This window comes from Hemiscyllium ocellatum, chromosome 43 (genome assembly GCF_020745735.1).
Source record: "Hemiscyllium ocellatum isolate sHemOce1 chromosome 43, sHemOce1.pat.X.cur, whole genome shotgun sequence".
NCBI lineage: Eukaryota > Metazoa > Chordata > Chondrichthyes > Orectolobiformes > Hemiscylliidae > Hemiscyllium > Hemiscyllium ocellatum.
Genome location: NC_083443.1, coordinates 5,763,342 through 5,788,838, shown reverse-complemented (window position 1 = coordinate 5,788,838; position 25,497 = coordinate 5,763,342). Strand labels below are relative to the sequence as shown.

The 25,497-nt window shown below is 44.8% G+C and overlaps 1 protein-coding gene across 2 annotated transcripts in view; it reads left to right on the top strand.

The window, feature by feature from the left end:
• The window catches only part of LOC132834984 (tetraspanin-14-like), a 63,386-nt gene extending 44,855 nt beyond the window's left edge, over positions 1 to 18,531 (top strand). Inside the window, exons 6-8 of one of the 2 annotated variants that reach the window (XM_060854163.1) lie at positions 13,769 to 13,816; positions 14,447 to 14,566; positions 16,025 to 18,531. In XM_060854163.1, coding sequence (XP_060710146.1) covers positions 13,769 to 13,816; positions 14,447 to 14,566; positions 16,025 to 16,096 — 240 coding nt within the window. In that variant the 3' untranslated portion in view covers positions 16,097 to 18,531. Of the gene's footprint in view, positions 1 to 13,765; positions 13,817 to 14,446; positions 14,567 to 16,024 lie in introns of both variants that reach the window. The other variant, XM_060854162.1, reaches the window with a different exon arrangement.
• Positions 18,532 to 25,497: the final 6,966 nt, after the last annotated feature.

Genomic DNA, 25,497 nt, shown 5'->3' with positions numbered 1-25,497 from the left:
GTTAGAACATAGAACATCGAACAAAAAGCACAAAAAGCACAGGCCCTTCGGCCCATGATGTTAGACTTTTTTTTAGACTTACAGTGTGGAAACAGGCCCTTTGGCCCAACAAGCCCACACCGACCCGCCGAAGCGCAACCCACCCATACCCTTACATTTACCCCTTACCTAACACTACGGGCAATTTAGCTTGACCAATTCACCTGACCCGCACATCTTTGTGACTGTGGGAGGAAACCGGAGCACCCGGAGGAAACCCACGCAGACACGGGGAGAACGTGCAAACTCCACACAGTCAGTCGCCTGAGTCGGGAATTGAACCCGGGTCTACAGGCGCTGTGAGGCAGCAGTGCTAACCACTGTGCCACCGTGCCGTACTAATGTTGTGTCGAACATTTGTCCTGGCTTAAGCACCTATCCATGTACCTATCCAATTGCCGCTTAAAGGTCACCAATGATTCTGACTCTGCCACAGGCAGCGCATTCCATGCCCCCACCAATCTCTGGGTAAAGAACCCACCCCTGACATCCCCCCATACCTTCCACCCTTCACCTTAAATTTATGTTCCCTTGTAACAATCTGTTGTACCCGAGGAAAAAGTCTCTGACTGTCTACTCTATCTATTCCCCTGATCATCTTATAAACATCTATCAAGTCACCCCTCATCCTTCGCCGTTCCAATGAGAAAAGGCCTAGCACTCTCAACCTATCCTCGTACGACCTATTCTCCATTCCAGGCAACAGCCTGGTAAATCTCCTCTGCACCCTCTCCAAAGCTTCCACATCTTTCTTAAAGTGAGGCGACCAGAACTGAAAACAGTACTCCAAATGTGGCCTTACCAAGGTCTTGTACAGTTGCAACATCACCTCACGACTCTTGAATTCAATCCCTCTGCTAATGAACGCTAATACACCATAGGCCTTCTTACAAGCTCTATGCACCTGAGTAGCAACTTTCAAAGAGCTATGAACATTGACCCAAAATCCCTCGGCTCCTCCACCTTACTAAGAACCCTACCGTTAACCCTGTATTCCGCATTCTTATTTGTCCTTCCAAAATGGACAACCTCACACTTGACAGAGTTGAACTCCATCTGCCACTCCTCAGCCCAGCTCTGCACCATATCTAAGTCCCTTTGCAGTTGACAACAGCCCTCCTCACTATTCACAACTCCACCAATCTTTGTATCGTCTGCAAATTTACTGACCCACCCTTCGATTCCCTCTTCCAAGTCATTAATAAAAATTACAAACAGCAGAGGACCCAGAACTGATCCCTGAGGAACCCCACTCGTAACTGGGCTCCAGGCTGAATATTTACCATCTACCACCACTCTCTGACTTCGACCGGTTAGCCAGTTCTCTATCCAACTGGCCAAATTTCCCACTACCCCATGCCTCCTGACTTTCCGCATAAGCCTACCATGGGGAACCTTCTCAAATGCCTTACTAAAATCTATGTACACTACATCCACTGCTCTACCCTCATCCACATGCTTGGTCACCTCCGCAAAGAATTCAATAAGACTTGTAAGGCAAGACCTACCCCTCACAAATCCGTGCTGGCTGTCCCTAATCAAGCAGTGTCTTTCCAGATACACTCAAATCCTATCCCTCAGTACCCTTTCCATTACTTTACCTAACACCGAAGTAAGACTAACTGGCCTGTAATTCCCGAGGTTATCTCTATTCCCTTTTTTGAACAGGGGCATAACATTCGCCACTCTCCAGTCCCCTGGTACCACCCCCTTTGACAGTGAAGACGAAAAAGTCATTGCCAACGGCTCTGCAATTTCCTCTCTTGCTTCCCACATAATCCTGGGATATATCCTGTCAGGCCCGGGGGACTTGTCTAACCTCAAGTTTTTCAAAATGCCTAACACATCTTCCTTCCTAACAAGTATCTCCTCTAGCTTACCATTCTGTTTTATACTCTCCTCTTCAACAATAAGGTCCCTCTCATTTGTAAATACTGAAGAAAAGTACTCATTCAAGACCTCTCCTATCTTTTCCGACTCAATACACAGTCTCTCACTACTTGATCGGACCCACCCTCGTTCTCATCATTCTCATGTTTCTGACATACGCATAAAAGGCCTTGGGGTTATCCTTGATCCTACCCGCCAAAGATTTTTCATGCCGTCTCTTAGCTCTCCTAATCCCTTTCTTCAGCTCCCTCCTGGCTATCCTGTATCGCTCCAACTCTGTCTGAGCCTTGTTCCTCAACATTATGTAAGCCTCCTTCTTCCTCTTTATTTAGACATTCAACCTCCCTCGTCAACCAAGGTTCCCTCACACGATCATCTCTTTCCTGCCTGACAGGTACATACATATCAAGGACACGTCGTATCTGTTCCTTGAAAAAGTTCCCCATTTCAATGACATCCTTCCCTGAAAGCCTATGCTCCCAACTTATGCTCCTCAGATCCTGTCTTGAAGCATCGTATTTACCCTTCCCCCAATTGTGAAATCTACCCTGTTGTGCGCACCTATCTCTCTCCATAACCAAGGTGAAAGTCACAGAATTGTGGTCACCATCACCAAAATGCTCACCCACTAACAAGCCCATCACTTGTCCCGGTTCGTTACCGAGTGCCAAATCCAATATGACCTCCCCTCTGGTCGGACAATCTACATATTGAGTTAGAAAAGCTTCCTGGACACACTGCACAAACACCCATCCAATCTACTTGATCTAAAGAGCTTCCAATCAATATTTGGGAAGTTGAAATCGCCCATGACTACTACCCTGTGGCTTCTGCACCTTTCCAAAATCTGTTTCCCCATCTGTTTCTCCACATCTCTGCTGCTATTGGGGGGCCTATAGTAAACACCCAACAAGGTGACTGCTCCTTTCCTATTTCTGCCTTCAGCCCATACTACCTCCAAAGGCAGATCCCCCTTGAACTGCCTTTCTGCAGCCGTTATACCATTTCTAATTAGCAATGCCACACCCCCTCCTTTTTTACCACTCTCCCTAATCTTGCTGAAACATCTGTAACCAGGAACTTCCAACAACCATTCCTGTCCCTCATCTATCCACGTTTCCGTGATGGCCACAACATCGTAGTCCCAAGTACCAATCCACACCTTAAGTTCACCCACCTTATTTCTGATACTCTTTGCGTTGAAGTATACACACTTGAACCCATCTCTGTGTCCGCAAGTATTCCCTGTCAGTGCTACCTTCTCCACAGCCTCCCTACATTCTTGGACATCCTGACAAACAGCTAGCTTACTTGCTGGACTACAAGTCCGGATCCCATTCCCCTGCCAAATTAGTTTAACCACCCCCCCCCCCCCCACCGAAGAGTGGTAGCAAACCTACCCCCCAGGATATTGGTGCCCTTCTGGTTCAGGTGCAACATGTCCTGTTTGTACAGGTCCCACCTTCCCCAGAATGCAGTCCAATTGTCCAAATACCTGAAGTCCTTCCTCCTACACTATCCTTGCAGCCACATGTTCAACTGCACTCTCTCCTTATTCCTTGCCTCACTGTCACGTGGCACCGGCAACAACCCAGAGATGACGACTCTGTCTGTCCTAGCTTTTAGCTTCCAGCCTAACTCCCTGAGCTCCTGAATGACCTCCCCACCCCTCTTCCTACCTATGTCGTTGGTGCCAATGTGCACCACGACTTCTGGCTGCACACCCTCCCCCTTAAGGATTCTGAAGACACAGTCCGAGACATCTCAAACCTTGGCACCCAGGAGGCAACAAACCAACCGAGAGTCTCACCCACGTCCACAGAACCGCCTGTCTGTCCCTCTAACTATAGAGTCTCCTCCTAGCGCTCTCCTCCTCTCCCCCTTTCCCTTCTGAGCCTCAGAGCCGGACCTCGTGCCAGAGACCTGGTCACTGCAGCTTACCCCTGCTAGGCCGTACCCCCCAACAGTATCCAAAGTGGTATACTTATTGTTGAGGGGAACGATCACAGGGGATCCCTGCACTGCCTGCTTCCTCCCCTTCCCACCTCTAACTGTTACCCAGCTACCCATGTTCTCTGGTGTAACTGTGTCCCTGTAGCTTCTATCTATCACCCTGTCAGCCTCTCGAATAATTCTCAGTTCATCCAACTCCAGCTCCAGTCCCCTAACGCGGACTATGAGGAGCTGGAGCTGGCTGCATTTCCTGCAGATGAAGTCGGCAGGAGCATCGGTGGTCACCCCTACCTCAAACATCCTGCAGGAGGAACATCCCACTGTCTGCGCTGCCATAACTCTACACTTAATCTCCAAAATAAGAACACCTTTTTTTTAGGTTAGAGGAGGAGGGAGGGTGTTCATCCACCCAGGAGCCAAGCAGTGAGTTGTTCTCATGCCAATCACTCGAGATTTAGATTAGATTACTTACAGTGTGGAAACAGGCCCTTCGGCCCAACAAGCCCACACCAACCCGCCGAAGCGCAACCCACCCATACCCCTACATATACCCCTTACCTAACACTACGGGCAATTTAGCATGGCCAATTCACCTGACCCGCACATCTTTGGACTGTGGGAGGAAACCGGAGCACCCGGAGGAAACCCACGCAGACACGGGGAGAATGTGCAAACTCCACACAGTCAGTCGCCTGAGGCGGGAATTGAACCCAGGTCCCTGGCGCTGTGAGGCAGCAGTGCTAACCACTGTGCCACCGTGCCGTCCTGGCCTCTACAGCTGGTCCTCATTGCCCAAACCAATTGACAGTGTTCTTTCTCTGGGTGAATCATGCTGTGCTCAGACCCATAGTGCTGTGTCATCTTAAATACCATCTTCACACTGCTAGAACAGTGCAGCAGCATCAACACAACTCACAGTGAGTTCCAGTAACTTGTGTTAGAAGTGTATCAACTCCTCCTGTGATTATTCTGGGGGAGGAGGAGCAGAACACACTTCTTGTGGTTTATACTTTATGTCATAAAATCATAGCATAATACAACACAGTAACAGGATCTTTGGTCCAACTTGTCCATGTCGATCAGCTTTCCTAAACTTAATTAGTCCTATTTGCCTGCCTTTGGCCCATATCCCTCTAAATCTTTCCTATCCATAGGAACATTGGCATTAGGAGTGGGAGTGGACAATTTAGCCCTTCGAACTAGCACTGCCAAGTATCCATGTACCTGTCCAAATATCTTTTAAGTGGTATAATTGTGCCTGCCGCAACCACTTCCTCTGGCAGCTCATTCCATATGTGCACCTCCCTCTATGTGAAAAAATGCCCCTTTTGAATCTTTCCACTCTCACCTTAAACCTATGCCCTCTTCCTCCATGTTAGACCACAAGCCAAATTTACAGTTTTCAAACTGGAAGAAACCCTGCACTAGTGTTTCCTAGCAATCAATACTATTCTTAACATTGATTAATACTTTGGCCTGGAGAATACAGTGTGAGAAATAGAACTCACTCACAAATCAATCAGCCTGAGACAAAGCCTTGGAACAAGAACAATTTATTACAGCCTTGCAAGGACCAGACGCTTCTACAATCAAGCAGAAATGCGCGCGAAAACAGAGCCTGTTAGCATTCTTATTTAGTTTACAAGTTGCGGAATCACGCCTCCCTTTTCCCAGCCAATTACCTCACTTGTTAGTTCTTTTCTTATCTGACCATCCTGCTGTCCTTGTTTGTTACAGGTTGTTCTTTTATGCAGTTTTTCTTATCATACTATAAACTTTATTGTGAAATGCCCCTGCTGCTTCTTTTTGTGGTCAACTACTACACTTTAAAGTTATTTCCTAGCTTAAAACTATTTTCTTTAAAAGACTCTCTATATTCATTAAAGTCTTAGCCTTAAGTATGCTACATGCTACAAGAATTCCACGACTGTTTGTATAATGTTCCCCTTCCCTTCCCCCCCCCCCACTACACCCCCTCACCCATCTGCAAAAACAACATTTCCTATCTCCCACAATTCCCCCTTTTTCTTATTCACTAACTGTTGTTTTTGCACTTATTAAGTCTCCTTTAATTCATTTTCTCATGTTCTGCCCTTTTGACGATGAGGTTCACAATCTTACATATTACATTTGTATTGTTCGTCCCTCGAACCCTAGAAGCGTTCATTGACTTTCTGTTTACTGCATATCACCTGCTGATTGTAAAAGCATCTGATCATTTATTTGGGTTCCTTCCCCAAGGGATGTCATCAGTTGGCTCATTACCCATTTTAGGACATTGAACCTTACCACCAGACCCACTAATATCAATAATCCATAGATAGCCAGATTGACTAACCATCTTCCCCAACCAGTCAATCCCCAATTCCCCCATTCCCATCCTTTTTCATTCCAGTACCAATTACCAACCTCCCTTATCTTGGCGATTTTGTCTCGCACATGTCTGGAGATATCAGTAATGTTAGAGGAGACCTCAGGTATGTACGTACAACATTCCTCTCCAATTAGTGCACAGGTACCACCCTTCTCTGCAAGAATATAGTCCAGAGCCATCCTGTTCTGAAGGGTCGTTAGCCTATTAGCAGTCATTTCGGTCATTATGGCTGCTACTTGGGATTGGGTTTCGCCAACGCATCAGCAGTATTGTTGGCTAACTCTTCAAGGGAAGCCACTAACTTTCGTATTTCTACTCCTGCTAGAGCGGTCCCATACATAGGTATCAAAGTCCAGAGGAGGCGATCTCCTTTGGTTACTTTCTGGGTTACTCGCCTTGCTCCCTGTTTATTCCAAGGTATTTTTGGGGCTCTCTTTAACAGCCTCAAGTGGGGAATTATATAGGCAAAGTAGCAGCAGCCACTCCAGCCTTTCTGGTTTTGAGGCAGTGTCTGAACTGGATGGTCCCAGCACCCATTCCCATTACATCCGCCACTCCAAACGTACTTCTTGCCAGGGATAAATGGGTAGGTCTTTAAGCCACGCACCCAATATGTCCCATTCAATATTCAGGGAATGGTCATGGCAGTGGCTTGGCTGGTGTAGACACAATATGATTTTCCTAATCAGAAGGGTGCGGCGTTATTTTGGTTACAGAAACAAGTGGGATTTACTGCTCCTTTCGTTGGGAAACTCTTAAGGCCAGAGTTTTGGGGGCTGGTCGAGGGAACCATCCCGCAAAGTTATAAGTACCCCTTTCAAATCTCCAAGTTGTATAATTTGAGCCCGAGTCAAATTGTTGTACATCGTACACTTCTCTTTTGGTAAGTGGTATTACAGTGAGAGGAATTCCAGATTCCCTATGATCTGGGATCTCAGCACATACCCAACAGTCGGTATGCCTCTTTAATTTAGCATAATTCTGACATAAAGCGGTAAAATAATTTCTCCCATCCCTCTTTGGCAGCTAGTGCCAATATTATAGTGACAATATAAAGCTGACCACTCATTTCAGCTGACAACCCTATCTGTCTATTCCCTCACCCTTTAAATACTAGGGAGAAGTAAGCAACACTTACAATTGTTTTGGGATACAGTTTTTTTAACCAGTACTTAATAGTCTCTTATCTCAGTCCGTTCTTTTTGCTCAGCTTGGTTTTCAGAGGGTTTCTTTAGGATGTGCTTGCCACTCTGCCGGAGGGGAAGGAGCGTCCACCGGGCCCTTAACACGAGTGTGATGACTCCACCCTTTTTCAGCAGTTCGGATGGCTGTTTCAGTAGTCAGGAGGGTTAGGAATGGTCCCTCCCAGCTTGGGTGCAGTTTGGTATCTTTCCAGGTCTTTATCAGGACCCAATCACCCGGTTGTACGGCGAACTCAAGTGGAGGTGTCTGGGTCAACAGACCCTTCTTCCTAAGGACAGACAAAGAAGAGCCGAGCGCCACAATATTGTTCTTTAAAAACTTATCATTGAACTCAACAGTTTGGTAATTCCCCTCTTCCACCCAAAAAAGGTAATCCAAACATCATCTCATAAGGAGAGAGGCCTACATCATGTCTAGGCACATTCCTAATGCGTAGCAACGCAATTGGTAAACATTTTGTCCATGGTAATTGAGTCTCTAGGACTAGCTTAGACAATTGCTTCTTTAAAGTTTGATTCATTTGTTCCACCCATCCAGAGGAAGGCAGGTGCCAAGGAGTGTGGAATTCCCAAGAGATTTCTAATCCCGCCATTACTTCTTGTAGCATCTTAGACGTAAAATGGCTACCTTGGTCTGAATCTATACTTTCCACCACTCCATATCATGGAATTATGTTCTAAAAGAGTTTTCACTACTCCCTTCGAGGTATCTGAGGACACTGGAAATGCCTCCATCAGTTAGGTGATCCATGAGGACGAATTAGTGCTTTTGTTTCCCTATTGGAGGTAATTCTGTGTAGTCTACCTGTATTCTTTGAAAAGGTCCTACCCCAGGGTTTCTTCCACCTCTTGGCCCCCCTCACGTTACTTTCTTATTAATCTTTTGGCAAGTAGGGCATCCTGCGCATACCTGCTTGGCTAATGTGTATATCCCTTTACATCTGTACTTCCTTAATACTATGTCACACATAGCTTGGGAGCCCCAATGACTGCTTTGGTGCAAGGTAGTTAGGATGTTTCTCATGACTGGTTTACTTAATAACTCCCTTCCACCTGGGAGGATCCATCTTCCTTGGGTTGTCTTAGCCATCGTTACAGTTACTGCACTATCGTCCACCCCAATTTTTAAGCCCAGCAATATAATCAAATCCCTACCTAATAGATTACTTCCAATATCAGGAATATATAGTAATTGTCCAATCACTTCCTCATCATTCCTTCTAATTAGGGTTGGTTCAAAAATAGGCACCAAGAATTCTTCACCTTTTACTCCGGAAACCTTAAGATACTCCTTAGTCAATTTAATGCCAGTAGGTCTAAAACTTAGGGATGACCGTGCCGCTCCCGTGTCCACCAAAAATATTGCCTCTTCCCCTTCAGGTCCCACCTTTAAATTTATCAAGGGTTCCTGGTGGGTCTCAGGAAGAAGGAACCCCTGACTCCCCTAATCTTCATCTAAGGTCATTAGGGAAACAGCTTCCCTTTCTCGTGCTAATTCCGGGCATTCCCGTTTAAAATGCCCCATTTTCCCGCAATGGTAACACCCTGCCTGTTGCCTCCTTTCCTGGGTATCTGACCCTTGTCTTTCGTGTCCTCCCCTACCCTTCCTGTTATCCCCTGATCCCATTCTCCTTTTTGTTATTTCTTCTACTGCTGCCACCATCATTTTGGCTTTCTGTTTCTGCTTCTCGTCATCCCTTTTCACATACACTTTCTGTGCCTCACATAACAGTTCTTCCATCTGTCGTTCACTCCATCCATCTAATTTCTGTAATGTCTTTTGTATGTCCGGCCATGATTTAGTTACAAACTGGACCTTTAAGAGTCCCTGTGCTATCTGATTGTCGGGATCCATTCCCGAATACTTCCTTGTGGCTTCCTTGAGCCTTTTAAGAAATGCAGAAGGAGTTTCATCCTTCTCTTGTCATACTTCAAAGGCCTTAACAAAGTTTTGTAATCTAGGTGCCGCCTCTTTAATTCCTAATATTACCATTTCTCGTAGATCCTACATTGACTCTGTGAGAAACTAAGCTCACACACTTCAATAATTTCAGTCCGAGACAAAATCTAAATCAGCATTGTCCTTTATTTCACTCTTGCAAGAGGGTGTGATGTCCACTGTCTACAAGGCAAGGGACACACACACAGAATTCAATGAATACTCGATATTTATATAATTTGGTTTCTTTTTTTTAATTTCATTGCTCATGCCCTGTTTACATCTTCCACTTCCCTAAGACCGGCACCCATTACTCCTGTTTATCTCTTGCCTTATCCAGCCTTGTCTGTGACAAAATGCATATTTCTGGCCTCACCGAAAGGTCATTGTTATCCTTTCCTTACCATTATCTACTCCCTCCATCTGTGCCTCCCCTCTCAGCATCTTATTGTTAAGACCCTTTTAATTGGGGTTTGTTCCTATGTTTCTGTAAAAGTGGGAAACAGATGTTTATGCCTACTGTTTGTACAGGTGTATCTAGCTTAACTGCCTCCCCTCACAGCATCTTATCTATTCGCCTGTATTATCTACCATTGTTTTGCAGTCCTGTTTCTTTCTTGCATACAATTTTAGCTAATACAAAAAACAATTATGCATTTCCTCCACACAGTTTCCATTCTTGTTGACTCAGCTCTTGGCTGAAACAATTACACACTGGTGTGAGTTCATTTACTTTGTATAAATAATTATAATTGCAGAAGTAACACTACTTTACCTATATCCCACAACTCCCTATCTTCGCTGTCATTATTTTCCCAATGAGGGTCAACATTTGGGAATTTCTGTTCTGCTGGGGCCCCTTCTTCCCCAACTGGGTGCTGCTTTTCCCATTCCTCTAAAGCTGCTCTCCTAATCATATCTCGTTCTTCCCCTGAAAATAACGTTCCTAAAATTGCCATCAGTTCTCCCCAGGTATATAAATTAGGCCCTAGGAATTGCTCTAATTGTTCGGCTAGTCCAACCGGATCCTCTATTAAACTTTTCATTTCCTTTTTAAAGACCTTAACTTCACTGCTAGTTAAGGGAGCGTTTACATATCCGATTGTACCTTCCCCAATCGGAACCTCTCTTAAGGGACATAATTTTACATTTTCCATTATCTCTGCCCTTCCTTTACTTGTGGTGGCTCGAGTGATTCTGAGCCCCTAGGTTCTGTATCTTTTAGTTCAGAGTCCGTTCTCCTTTCTGTGTCTGGACTCGGTTCTACTTCGGGAGCTTTAGGCCCGTTCCGGGGAGTGGCAAACACGTTAAGGGATCCCATTATGGCTTCCCTTGTTCATTCTTTTTCTGTTCTTTCCCTGATTCCTCCGTATTCATGGGACATAATTTTACTCCCGTGCTCCCTATCCAACAAGCTGCATATTCTGACTCTTCTTGACTGTATGTTTCTTTTCAATTGACATATATATTAAGATCTTCACACAGTCGATCCTCACCGGACCCATACTTGGGCCAAAAAATACCAGGCGCCTTAATACTTTCTCTAGTCCAAACAAAATAACAATAGTTTATCATTGTAGCCTCATCTTTTTCCCGCATCTGGGAGTTGTGTTCCTAATTACCCAACATTTTCCCCAAAGGACTGTTGGGCAGAATATTAACGTTATTTACAGATCGATCGTTACCCAGGCAACTCACCATGCCTCCCATTGTTGCTAATTTAATTAATCTTAACGAGGTCCGGTGTCACCTTCTTCCACACCCCCTTCAGGGTCCTGATTAGACACCTTACTCGGCCAATTAATCTGACCAATTATATGCTTTTTGAGACTTCAACTGTTCTCCATAAATCACTTTTATGTAAGGGTAAAAGAGATTAGTTAGAAGGCAGTCATGACCTGTAAAAAGAACAGGAGTTAACATTTAATTTCATAATCTGTAAAATCCTTAACCTTAAAAGAAATCATGTTAAAATTTTCATAGTAGAAATCAGATTCAAAACAGTCCCAGATCTCAAGCTCAAGGGAACAAAGCACAAACATTCAATCACCAACAAACAAATATGTATTCAAACCAAATCACAAAGGGTTAAACTATCTACTAGCTGTACAGCTCTTTTCTCTCTCTCTCTCTCACACACACACACACACACACCCTGTCTCACAGACATTTTGAGCTTCCTGCAACGACTCCACTAGCTTTTGAATATTTTTCTGGACATCTGGCCATAAGTTAGTTATGAAGTGCACCCTCAGTAGCCCTTCAGCTACTTGCCCTTCTGACATGGGCTGTTTTCCATTGACATATGCTTAATTTTATTGACCACCAAGTCAATACTTAAAGGTCTCTTTTCTTACCTTGGTCTGTGCATAAAGTTACCTGGTCATTTCGGTGCGCCCCATCCCGTGTCAATTCCTGCAGCAAATACCACCGCCCCCGGTCGCCCGGATATATCTTTTAAGACCTTTCCCTATCCGGGTCTTGTGCACAAGAGTTGCCTGCCTTGTTTCCAGGGTCTCCCAGTCCGGGTCGTACTCGCCCAAACTGCGAACGACAAACAAGGGAGTCGGAGATCACTGAAATCAGCGAGGCGCACCTCCCCCGTCATCCCAAGAGTGTCGAGCAGTCTGAGTTTTGGATCCCGGACAAGCCCCCAAATTGTGAGAACCAGAACTCACTCACAAATTAATCAGCCTGAGACAAAGCCAAGAACAATTTATTACAGCCTTGCAAGGACCGGACGCTTCTGCAATCAAGCAGAAATGCACGCGAAAACAGCCTGTTAGCATTCTTATTTAGTTTACAAATTGCGAAATCACACCTCCCTTTTCCCATCCTATCATAAGCTGATTACCTCACTTGTTAGTTATTTTCTTATCTGGCCATCTGCTGTCCTTGTCTGCATTCTTTGTTCCTTGTTTGTTACAGCTTGTGCTTTTATCCAGTTTCTCTTATCATACTATAAGCTTTATTGAGAAATGCCCCTGCTGCTTCTTTTTATGGTCAACTACAACACTTTAAAGTTATTTCCTAGCTTAAAACTACTTTCATTAAAAGACCCTCTATATTCATTAAAGTCTTAGCCTTAAGTATGCTACATGCTACAAGAATTCCTCGACTGTTGTATAATGTTCCCCTTCCCTTCCCCCCGGCTACACCCCCTCCCCCACCTGCAAAAACAACATTTCTAATCTCTCACATACAGGACATAATTTCAAAGATGACACAAAAGTCAGAAGTTAAGTAAACATTGAGGAGGATAGATATAGTCTTCAGAAGGACATAGGCTTCTGAAATGGGTAAAGACACTGGAGGCAATGTCATACAGTAAAGTGTGAGATGCCACATTATTGGAGGCAACAGGAGGAGAGGCAGTGTTTAAAACTCAATGCTGCAACTTTACAGGCAATGAAGTTGCTGGGAGTGCAGGTGTACAAAAAGTTACAAATAGTAGGTCAGATTGAGAACCTTGTTACATTTAAGCCAAAACTCCTGTCTGGGTTTTGTTAATTAGTAAGAGGACTTGGAATTTGAAAGCAGGGAAGTTATTCTAAGCCAGGCCTCTCAAATCATTAGCAAGGCCTCAGCCAAGATACTGTTCAACTGTGGGCACAGATCTCAAGAGGGATGGCCTGACCTTGGAGAGAGTGCAAGGGAGATTTCCCTGGACCATGGTGATGTGTTGGAACAGGGCTTTCCTTTCTCAAAGCAAAGATAGTTAAGAAGGGAGATTTATACAGAGAGAAATTAACAGAGCTAAAAGGGAATGTGATTAAAAAAAGAGAGGACAGGTCAAGATATTGATTACCAAAAACCTGTTGAAATTTGTAAAACTTACCTGAACTGAAGACTGACTAATAGGAAAACAACTTACTCAGTGAGTTCTCAGGACTGAGAACTTGAAAGTCAGCACTTTAGGAAGGAGAGACGTGTACCATTGCAGGTGCAGGAGTGATTATCTCTCGGAGCAAGGGTTCTGGTCACTCTCCATTCGGTGTGGCTGCAATGGTCAGTCTATTGTACAGTGGGCATGGAATTGACTGTCACTCTGCACAGTGGATGTGGGAATGACCATCACTGTTTATAGCGGATATAGGAATGATGATCACTCTCCACTGGGTGTGGCAATGATGGTCAGTGGGTGTCAGAGGGTGGGCACTCTGTGAAGTGGATGTAGATGTGATGGTCAGTCTGTACAGTACATGTGGGAATGATCATCACTCTGCAATGTATCTATAATTGATGGTCACTGTTTACAGTAAGTGTGGGAATGAGGAGAATCTGCTGAGAGTGCACTGGGTATGGGAGTGACAGAAACGTTGTGCAAGTCTAAGCAGACTGGAGATAAAATTTATATTTCTTTTGCAGCAGACTGTTGTGAACACGCAGTGTGGTTATGACATCCGATCCCAGAGTAAGGTATAAATCTTACACTGTTCTTTTTCTTGTGGTCCCTCCACAGTGCCATGTTGAGAGTTACTCAGGATTATAATGACTAGATTCCGTTCACAAAGAGTGTTGCTATTCCCAACATTCCACCCCTGAAAGGGGCCTGAACTCTGTTTGATCCTTCCTTCAGGAGGTCTCCATTAAATGTGGTCACAATTCTCATCTTGTCCTTGTGGAGACCAGGTTGTGTCAGAGGTGCTGGCAGTAACAGCTCCTGAGCACTAACCTCCTTCGATGAGCACAGAGACACAGAAGTCTGTGTCTACAAACAAACTCTGTCCACTTCTTACCCAGCAACACGACAACACTGTTCACTAAACGTTCACCTAGCTCGATCCAGCCCATATCCTGGATCAGGGCAAATCAGAACCTGTGTCTTTAGTCCAGGATTGGGCAAATAAGCCCATGTCCAGGGTCCATGATGAGGAGACCTGGGCGCAACAGGAAGGTATGGATTGTGAGGCAGGCAGACACTGAGTGTGTTTGCTGTTTGGAGCTGCTGGAATCTGGGGAATTAGGCAGGTCAATCAGAAATTATCTTGGGACAGGAGTTAAGCATGGAATTCAGCTGACATTAAAACACACTTTGTCCTTCTCCAGAATGCAATAGAAGACAGTCTGATCATTTACACCAAGGGCTGCGTCCAGGCGTTTGAGGACTGGTTACCGAAGAACATCTACTTTGTAGCTGGAGCATTCCTGGTTATTGCCTTACTGCAGGTTAGAATCATTCTTTCTCTTCACAACATCTACACATTACTCACTTTCAGCTTAGTCTTTAAACACATATATCTTACTGAAATAATACAAAAACACATTGATCCACACTGGGATACAGTCCCACACACACTGACTGTCATTGGCGTCCACTTCCACACGCACTGACTTTCACTGGGGTACAGTCCCAGACACACACTGACTATCACTGAGGTACAGTTCCACACACACTGACTCTCACTGAGGTACAGTCCCACACACACTGACCCACTCCGGGATACAGTCCCACACACACTGACTCTCACTGGGGTACAATATCACACACACGATTCTAACTGGTGTACAGTCCCAAACACACTAAATCTCCCTGGGGTACAGTCCCACTCACTGACTCTCCCTGGGAACAGTTCCACACACACTGACGCCCATTGCAGTACAGTTCCACATAGATGTGGTAAAACAATGACTGCAGATGCTGGAAACCATATTCTGGATTAGTGGTGCTGGAAGAGCACAGCAGTTCAGGCAGCATCCAAAGTGCAGCGAAATTGATGTTTCGGGCAAAAGCTAATGATGGGCTTTTACCCGAAACGTCGATTTCACTGCTCTTTGGATGCTGCCTGAACTGCTGTGCTCTTCCAATTCCACATAGATGCTGACTCCTGGCAGGGTACAGTTCCATACACACTGACTACAGCGAGATACAGTACACACTGACTCTCAGTGAGGTGCAGTTCTGTACACACTGACTCTCACTGAGGTACAGTTCTATACACACTGACTCTCATTGGGGTATAGTTTTGTGCACACTGACTCTCACTGGGGTACAATTCCGCATACACTGACTCTCACTGTGGTACAGCTCGGTATACACTGCCTCTCACCAGGGTACAGTTCTGTACACACTGACTGTCACTGGGGTACAGTCCCACGCCCACTGATTCTCACTGGGGTACAGTCATACACACACTGACGGCCATTGCAGTACTGTTCCACATACATACTGACTCCTGGCAGGGCACAGTTGCATACACACTGACTCCAGCAAGGTACAGTACACACTGACTCTCACTGAGGCACCGTTCTGTACACACTGACTCCTGCCAGGGTATAGTTCCCTACACACTGGGGTACTGTAGAAATGACTCTCACCGAGGTACAGTTCTGTACACACTGACTCTCACTGGGTACAGTTCTGTATACACTGACTCTCACCAGACACAGTTCTGTACACACTGATTCTCACTTTGGTATAGTTCTGTACACATTGACTCCCACTGAGGTACAGTTCCGCACACACTGATTCTCCCTGGGGTATAGCTCCATGCAGACTGACCATCACTGGCCCACACACACTGACCGTCAGTGGGGCACAGTTACCTCCACTGGGCATTGTGGTAACAGACCATTTTTAATTTTAAGTTGTGGAAGATGTTAATTGAAACTTTCGATTTCCCACAGATGTTCTCAATATATCTTGCACGCTCTCTGATCAGTGATATTGAAGCATTGAAAGCTGGCTGGCGTTACTGAGGATATTAATTACATGGAGCTTCCTGGAACATGTTACTATCAAAGTTACAAGTTGAGAAATATATATTTTTGTATTTGAAAGAAGCTAACTATAATACAAAAATAATTAAAATTCCAGACTTTTCTGTTCTGTGCTCCCCGTAGTTTAGCTTGTTCAAGGTGTAATTTGATTGGATGCAGGACTTTGTGACTGAGGTCCTATCCCACCTTGAGTCTTATTCTTTCTGACTATGAGCGTGATTGTCGAAGAGCATGTTGGTGCGATTCATGTCATGTTGTCACTGAATACTTATAAATAATTGAATTTCTGCCAGACTTCGCAGGCTGAGGTGTACGTTCTTAACTATAAACTGATCACTAGGATGAAGTCTCAGAGGGCAACGGCTTTGTTTGAGTAAAGATTGCAAATTCCATTTGCACCCCCGCCAAATACCCTCCTGACAGCCCATAATATGCTCCTCAAATTCCCACAATACCTTCCGCACCCCATTATGTGCTCTTCACTCCCAGTAATACTCTCCTCACCCATAGCAAACTCAAGACAGCACCCCAAGCAATTTTCAGTATTTTTTCAAAATGTTTGATCTCTGATTGGCTGTTTCTACTTTACTTGTAGTTTAGCTTTTCCAGCTGTTAAAACCGAGTGAGGATTGAGCAGCAAGTCCCTCTCCAGTAACACCCTCTGCATGTAGTAACCTTCTATGCCTGGAGTGTTCTGGTTTCTCTACATTTATTACATTCGGTGTACAAGTGTTTAAATGTTTGTTGATAGAGTTAAATACCTTTTGTGAACAATGATGGGATTTGCAGCATCTAAGCTTCTGAAGGAGTAGTCACCACCTGTTCTGTGACTAACTTGTTGACTCAATGTTGTATACATTTCTGTGGTGACTTGCCTCTCATTGAGCTCAATGCTTACGACATTTGAACTCCGTACCTTCCTTCCAGCTTCCCACAAGAAGGTTAGTTCCTCCATTGACTACTCACCAACATGAGATCAGCTTTATCTATCCACTCATTCCACCTCCTGATTTTCTCTCTCTCTCTCTCTCTCTCTCTCTCTCTCTCCATCCACCCCCACCCTTGTCTGCACCATCTCGCTTGTCAGTCTGTACTGTGTGAAGTTGGGGGGATGTGGGAAAGGGTAGGGCCAGTTGGGGGACTGCCAAAGTGAGAGTGGTGTTGCAGGCCAGACATGGGAAGGCTGAGGTAATGGGTGAGTCTGAATCTGCGAGGAGTGCACATTGCTGTCACATTCCTGGATGTCAGCACAAATAGTGAACGAAAGCCAGCTCTTGTTAGGGCTGGCCACTGTTTCACATCAGTGACCTGCAATGGCCTTGTGAGGGGCCCAGCCCCAGTGATGGTGGGAATTCATAGAATATAATCATAGAATCCCTACAGTGTGAAAACAGGCCATTTGGCCCAACATGTCCACACCAACCCTCTGAAAAGTGTCCTACCTCACCCCATTCCCTTACTCTATAACCTTCCATTTCTTATGACTAATGCAACTAATCTACACATCCCTGAACACTATGGGCAATTTAGCATGGCCAATTCACCTAACCTGCACGTGGGATTGTGGGAGGAAGCCAGAGCACCCAGAGGAAACACACATAGACATGGAGCGAATGTGCAAACTCCACACAGACAGTTGCTTGAGGCTGGAATGAAAACTGGGTGCCTGGTGCTGTGAGGCCGCAGTGCTAACCACTGAGCTATCATACCACCCAAATTGACGCCAGTCAACCCCATTCTGCCAAGTGTCAACAGAACTGAAGTGACACAGGTCACAGCTGACGTCTGACCTCCTCCTTCTCTGAACACACCCCTCCTGCTTTCCAGCTTCTCAACCCACCTCCAGCTCCTCTGAAGTGATCCATATCCCTCCTTTAGATCCACCTCTGTTTTCCCAACATTCTATCCCTCAGTTACCTGTCTCCCAATTTCGAATGTCCTCCACCTTCCTTTCCTTCCTCAAACTCTCTCCCATCCACCAATTCCCCCCCACCACCACCTTCCTTCCCCGTCTCCTAATTCCTTCAAGATCTTAATCTCCCTCCAGACCCACCCCTTAGCCAAAACTCCATCCCTCCCAAACTTTCCATGCCCCCCATCCACAAACTTCCCCGTATGTCAACAGCATCACCTCCAGGCACACTCAGAGCACTGCTATTTCTCCGTATCTGAGCCTCAGTTTCCTGCCATGGATAAACAGTGTCGGTCGGTTTGAACTGGTCATGTTGGGGCTTGTGACTCTCTGTCACTTTAGAAATATCAAGAACTACTGGAGTATTTTTTAATTTAAAATGCTTTCTTTTTTTATTAATTTTTATAATTTTTGAAAAATGCTAGTAGCTGTGAAATTTGTGGAATTTTTGCTACTTTTTGTATCTGATTTTCACAAAACAATAAAATTTATGTAAGACTCACAGTTGTTCGGTCTTGCCATTTTACATCAAACACATGCATCAGTTGTTCCTGAGACTGAGGAACTGGAGCAGCTCCACACGGACAAAGTCATATAACCACCAGCTAACATCTTCATTCAGAAGTTAGAGAGAGAGTCATCTAGCATAGAACAGGCCTTTCAGCCCATAGACATTAGGCTGACTAACAAACACCAAGCTACCCTCTTCCCAATTACCTACAGTTGGTCCATAGCCCACTCTGCCCTGGCATTTTAAGTGCTCATCCACATGCTTCTTAAATGTTGTGAAAGTACCTGCCTCTACCACCCTCTCACACAGAGTGTTTCATATTTTACCACCAAAAAACTTGCCTCCGATCTCCTCGAAACCACTTGCTCCTCACCTTAAACTTATGTCTTAGACCCGCCTGCATGGGGAAAGAGACTTTCACGATCTACTCTGTCTTTGCGTCTCATAATTTTGTATATCTCAATCAGATTCCCTCCTCAGCTCCAGGTAAAACAAATACACTCTATCCAGCTTCTCCTCATAACTGAGAGCTTTCATTCCAGACAATATCTTGGTGAATTTCCCTGCAACCTCTCCAGTGCAATCACACCCTTCCAACAGTGTGGTGACCAGAACTGCGCACAGTGTTCCACTGTGGCCTAACCAATGTGTTATAAAGTTGGATGATGACTTCCTTGCTCTTATATTCTTAACCCTGTTAATAAAGTCAAGCATCCCATATGCCTTCTTTACCAGCCTTCTAGTGCTGACATCTTTGGTGATCTCTGGACTTGTGCACCAAGGTCTCTTTGTTCCTCAGTACTCCCTAAAGACCTAACATTCATTGGGGAGATCTTTTCCCTTATGAGACCACCTTATACTTTTTTTTTGTAATATTTTCATCAGAAAAGAAAAAAGTTTTTGGGTTTTTTTTTACAAAATTACAAAATTAATACAAAATAGTGTATCCACTTTACAGTATAATAACAGCACCAATATAAAATTAAGAAAGCTAACTACTAATCTATTATACAAACTACCGAAACACAAATAAGATCTAAGAAAACTCTATGTATAAAAAAAGACCACAACAAAAAAAGGAAAACAAAGGTAAATAAATACACATTCCAAATAAAATTATATCAAGTCACAACAAAACCCATACGGGATTCTTCCTCCCGGGGCCCCTGAAACAATAAACGCTATCCTCATGGCTAAACAAAGGCCCTAAACAGTATGGCTGATACATCTGCATCGGTGTAGTTCAAAATCCGTTCTTTGGTGCACCATATTCGTAAGGAAGTCCAGGGGAATATATTCCATAACTATCCTATGCCAATTTGAAAGTCCTGGAGGGTTTTCTGATACCCAACTTATTTAAAATATTTTTCCTTGCACAAAAGGGAAGGATAGTAAATAGTTTCTTCCTGTATGCATCTAGAGAAGGGAAGTTTGGAATGCTCAAAAGAGGAGATATTGGGTCCAACCAAATCTCCATTCCCAAGGCATTCGCTACACTGTCCCAATATCTACGAATCTTATGGCATGTCCACAGACAATGAGTGAGAGCACCAACTTCTATTTTACACTTAAGGCACATTGGGGATGCTCCTGCCTTGAACTTTGTAAGCCACTCTGGTGCTATATGGGCCCTATCAAGTATCTTCAATTGAATAGCTCGAGTCCTATTGCAAATAGAGATCTTCCTGGTATTTTCCCAGATATCCTCCCACATCTCTGAGGAGATTTCCATCTCTAATTCTTGAGTCCAAGTTTTATATAACTGTTCCATATCCTTCGATACCTTATTACCTAGCGAGTGGTAGAGAGTACTGACCCATCGGCTGGAGCACTCTCCTTTCCATATCTGACTTGTACGGATTAGCCATCAATGTGGTCTTTTTTCGTATGAAATCTCGTATTTGAAAATATCGAAAAAGGTCCTTGCTAGGCAACCGGAACTTCTGATGTAACTGTTTGAAGGACATCATGACCTCCCCATCGAACAGATCTTCTAAACAGGAGATGCCTCTGGACTCCCAAATTTTAAATCCAGCGTCAATCAAGCCTGGCTGAAATCCCGACGTTCCCACTATAGGAGTAGAAGGTGAAGTTTTTGTCAAATACCCTCATCCTATCACATCATCCTCCAAACTTTGATTGTTTTTAATACAATTGGGTTTTTACAACGATCCGTAATGACTCTTATCCATAAATAACAGATTGATGAAGGGGCATTTTGCTTGGGAAGCCTCAATATCCAACCAAATTGATTGTGGGTCACAAGGGATCCATACAGCCAGTAAAAAGTGAGGTCTGCAGATGCTGGAGATCAGAGCTGAAAATGTGTTGCTGAAAATGTGTTGCTGGAAAAGCGCAGCAGGTCAGGCAGCATCCAAGGAGCAGGAGAATCGATGTTTCGGGCAAAAGCCCTTCATCTGATGAAGGGCTTTTGCCCGAAACATCAATTCTCCGGCTCCTTGGATGCTGCCTGACCTGCTGCGCTTTTCCAGCAACACATTTTCATCCATACAGCCACATATGATAACAGAGAACTCAGTTGGTATCTCCTGAAATCTGGAAAATCTAGACCTCCCCTTACTTGTGGGAGCTGCAACTTATCTAATTTATCTATGATTCCAAATAAAGGAGCCAAGCCAACCATAAAGCTTACACAGCGCCTGTCTCGGCAACATCAAAGGAAGCAGTCTCATGGGGTACAATAGACGAGGGAGAATATTCATCTTGACCAAAGCTATTCTTCCTAGCCAGGATATCGGGAGATCTTCCCAGCGTTGGAGGTCCTGCCTTATTTTCTTTAATAAATGCGTATAACTAGCTTTGTATAGCTGACCAAATATCAGGGTAATAGAAATACTTAAATAGAGAAAACCACCCAGTGACCACCGACAGGGGAAACGGGATCCATCCGGAAAGTTGGAATTGCTGGTAAGACCTCCTAGCATATGGCGTCTGATTTTGTAAAGTTAATTTTGTAACCTGAGAACATACCAAATAAGTCAACCACTTGAATTAGGCGGGGCACAGACATCGATGGATCATTAAAGAAAAGACGGATATCGTCCACATAAAGAGTGATTTTATGCTTACCTGATTCTACCTCCGGGGCTGTTATATTAGGGTCAGTTCGGATAGCTTCTGCCAGCGGTTCAATCACTAGTGTAAATAATAGCGGTGAGAGAGGGCATCATTGACAACAGCCTCTGTCAACACCAAAGCATTCTGATCTTATGCCATCGGCAATCACCACCACTGCTTTTGGGTTGTTATATAACACTGCGACCCACTTGGTAGAGACCTCTCCAATACTAAACCGTTCCATAGTATAAAAAAGGCATGGCCATTCTACCCAATCAAATATCTTCTCTGCACCGAGGGAGGCTACTAATCCTAGTATCGCCCCCTGCTGGCAGACTTGTACCATGTCTAACTCTCTTCTAATGTTATTAGCAGATTAGATTCCCTCCAGTGTGGAAACAGACCCTTTGGCCCAACAAGTCCACACCGAGTCTCCAAAGAGAAACCCACCCAGACCCTAAGCACCTAACACAAAGGGCAATTTAGAATGGCCAATTCACCTGACCTTTGGACTGTGGGAGGAAACCGGAGCACGTGGAGGAAACCCACGCAGACACGAGGAGAACATGCAAAGTCCACACAGACAGCCACCCAAGGCTGGAATCGAACCTGGGTCCCCGTGAGGCAGCAGTACTAACCATTGAGCCACCGTGCCGCCCACCTTTGATAAACCATGTCAGATCCTCTTTTACAATAAATAGCAAAACTCTCTCCAGTCTTAATGCCAACATTTTTGAGATGATTTTAAAGTCCACATTCAATAAGGATATAGGTCTGTATGAAATAGATTCATCTGGGGCTTTTCCTTTCTTAAGAATGAGGTATTTGCTTCTCTCAGGGAGGAAGTAGGCTACCCTGACTATATGAATAGTTATACATATCTATAAATGGTTCAGCCAATTCGTCCATTATTTCTTAGAAAGAAAGAAAGAAAGAAAATTTACAGCCCAGGAATAGGCCCTTCAGCCCTCCAAGCCTGAGCCGATCCAAGTGTACTATCTAAACCTGTTGGTCAATTCCTAAGCATCTGTATCCCTCTGCTCCCCACCTACTCATACATTTGTTCAGATGTATCTTAAATGAATCTACCATGCCTGCCTCTACCACTTCTCCTGGTAACCAGCCTGATAGATCTCAGCCTGAAATCCGTCTGGTCCGAGCGCTTTCCCGCTCTGGAGCTGCCTCACCGCCTCCTAGACTTATTGGGTTGTCAGGGGGGCATTCAAAAGTGACATTTGCTCCGAGGTTAAGCCCAAGAGGACCAGATTTTTTTAAAAAGGCTCCATCTTCCTCGCTCTATCCTTGTTAGGATCACAAGTCAAGGTACCAGTACCCTCACTAATAGACATAATGGACTGGGGAGCCTTTTTCTTTCTGGCAAGGAATGCCAGATACCTGCCCGGCTTATCACTAATCCCTGCTTTGCAAACAGTATCTTCCTGTTTGCTGTTTGAGTAAGTGCGGTATTCAAAGGCTATGATCCGCTGTTGATGGCCTATCAACATATGCTGTCTCAGTTCCTGCAGGTGAGCCTCGAGCAGACACTGTTGTTCTCCCTTTTGTCTTTTCCAGGTCACAGAATATGAGATAACCAAGCCTCACGCATATGCCTTAGCAGTCTCCCACATCACCAATGGGTTGCTGGCTGTACCTGAATTCATACCCCAGAGAAGTTTAAATTCCTGTGAGAAATATTCTAAGGACTTACTATCCTTCAATAGGTAAGGATCCATACACCAGTGTCGGGAACCCATCTTGTCATCACTAGTCTTGACCTCCATTATACACTGCTGCATGGTCAGAAATAGTTATATTCTCTATTTTACAGGACAACATCGAATTCAGGAAGGTCAAGGGGATCAAAAAGCAATATCAATTCTGGTATGGCACTTGTGTGGGTTAGAGTGTAATGTAAATCGCTACCCTCAGGGTAAAGACACCTCCACACATCTACCAGTCCCAACTCCCTTCAGATCAGCCAACTGCCGAGATCTCTGAGATATACCCACAGAGCTCCTAGGTATCGTATCCACCTCGGGATCGATAATACAACTAAAATCTCCGCCTATAGTTATGTGATGCACCCCGAGAGCCATCAACTTGGAGAGTGTGTCTGTTACAATTTTAAAAGGATGTGCTGGGTGGCAATATACATTCAAAATCCTGTAGTCCGCTCCATATATTAGGGCATTAAGTAATATATACCGTTTGGACTCATCTTTTATCTGGCTTCATATTTGGAAGGGAAGATTCTTCCGGATAAGAATGGCTACTCCCTTACTTTTTGAGCTGAAAGATGAAAAGAACACCTGACCAAATCCTCCCTGCTGCAGCTTCGAATGCTCCTTATCAAGTGTTGTGGTTCTGTTCGCCGAGCTGGGAGTTTCGTCCCCTTTCTAGGTGACATCCTCAGTGCTTGGGAGCCTCCTGTGAAGCGCTTCTAGGATGTTTCCACTGGTTTATAGTGGTTTGTCTCTGCCGCTTCCGGTTGTCCGTTGCTGTCCGCTGCAGTGGCCGGTATATTGGGTCCAGGTCGATGTGTTTGTTGATAGAATCAGTAGATGAGTGCCATGCCTCTAGGAATTCCCTGGCTCTTCTCTGTTTGGCTTGCCCTATAATAGTAGTGTTGTCCCAGTCGAATTCATGTTGTTTGTCATCTGTGTGTGTGGCTACTAAGGATAGCTGGTCATGTTGTTTCGTGGCTAGTTGGTGTTCGTGGATGCGGGTTGTTAGCTGTCTTCCTGTTTGTCCTATGTAGTGTTTTGTGCAGTCCTTGCATGGGATTTTGTACACTACGTTGGTTTTGCTCATGCTGGGTATTGGGTCCTTTGTCCTGGTGAGTTGTCTGAGAGTGGCTGTTGGTTTGTGTGCTGTTATGAGTCCTAGTGGTCGCAGCAGTCTGGCTGTCAGTTCGGAAATGCTCCTGATGTATGGTAGTGTGGCTAGTCCTTTGGGTTGCGGCATGTCCTCGTTCCATTGTCTTTCCCTTAGGCATCTGTTGATGAAATTGCACGGGTATCTGTTTTTGGTGAATACCTTGTATAGGTGTTCTTCTTCCTCTTTTTGCAGTTCTGGTGTGCTGCAGTGTGTTGTGGCCCTTTTGAATAGTGTCCTGATGCAACTTTGTTTGTGTGTGTTGGGGTGGTTGCTTTCATAGTTCAGGAATTAGTCTGTGTGTGTAGCTTTTCTGTACACCTTCGTGCTGAATTCTCTGTTCGGTGTTCTCTGTACCGTCACATCTAGGAATGGGAGCTGGTTGTCCTTTTCTTCCTCTCTCGTGAATCGGATTCCTGTGAGTGTGGCGTTGATGATCCGGTGTGTGTTCTCTATCTCTCTAATGCTCTATAAGAGCATTTCCGAACTGACAGCCAGACTGCTGCAACCACTAGGATTCATAACAGCACACAAACCAACAACCACTCTCAGACAACAACTCACCAGGACAAAGGACCCAATACCCAGAATGAGCAAAACCAATGTAGTGTACAAAATCCCATGCAAGGACTGCACAAAACACTCCATAGGACAAACAGGAAGACAGCTAACAACCCGCCTCCATGAACACCAACTAGCCACGAAACAACACGACCAGCTATCCTTAGTAGCCACACACACAGATGACAAACAACATGAATTCGACTGGGACAACACTACTATTATAGGGCAAGCCAAACAGAGAAGAGCCAGGGAATTCCTAGAGGCATGGCACTCATCCACTGATTCTATCAACAAACACATCGACCTGGACCCAATATACCGGCCACTGCAGCGGACAGCAACGGACAACTGGAAGCGGCAGAGACAAACCACTATAAATGCCGGAGGAAACATCACAGAAGCGCTTCACAGGAGGCTCCCAAACACTGAGGATGTCATCTA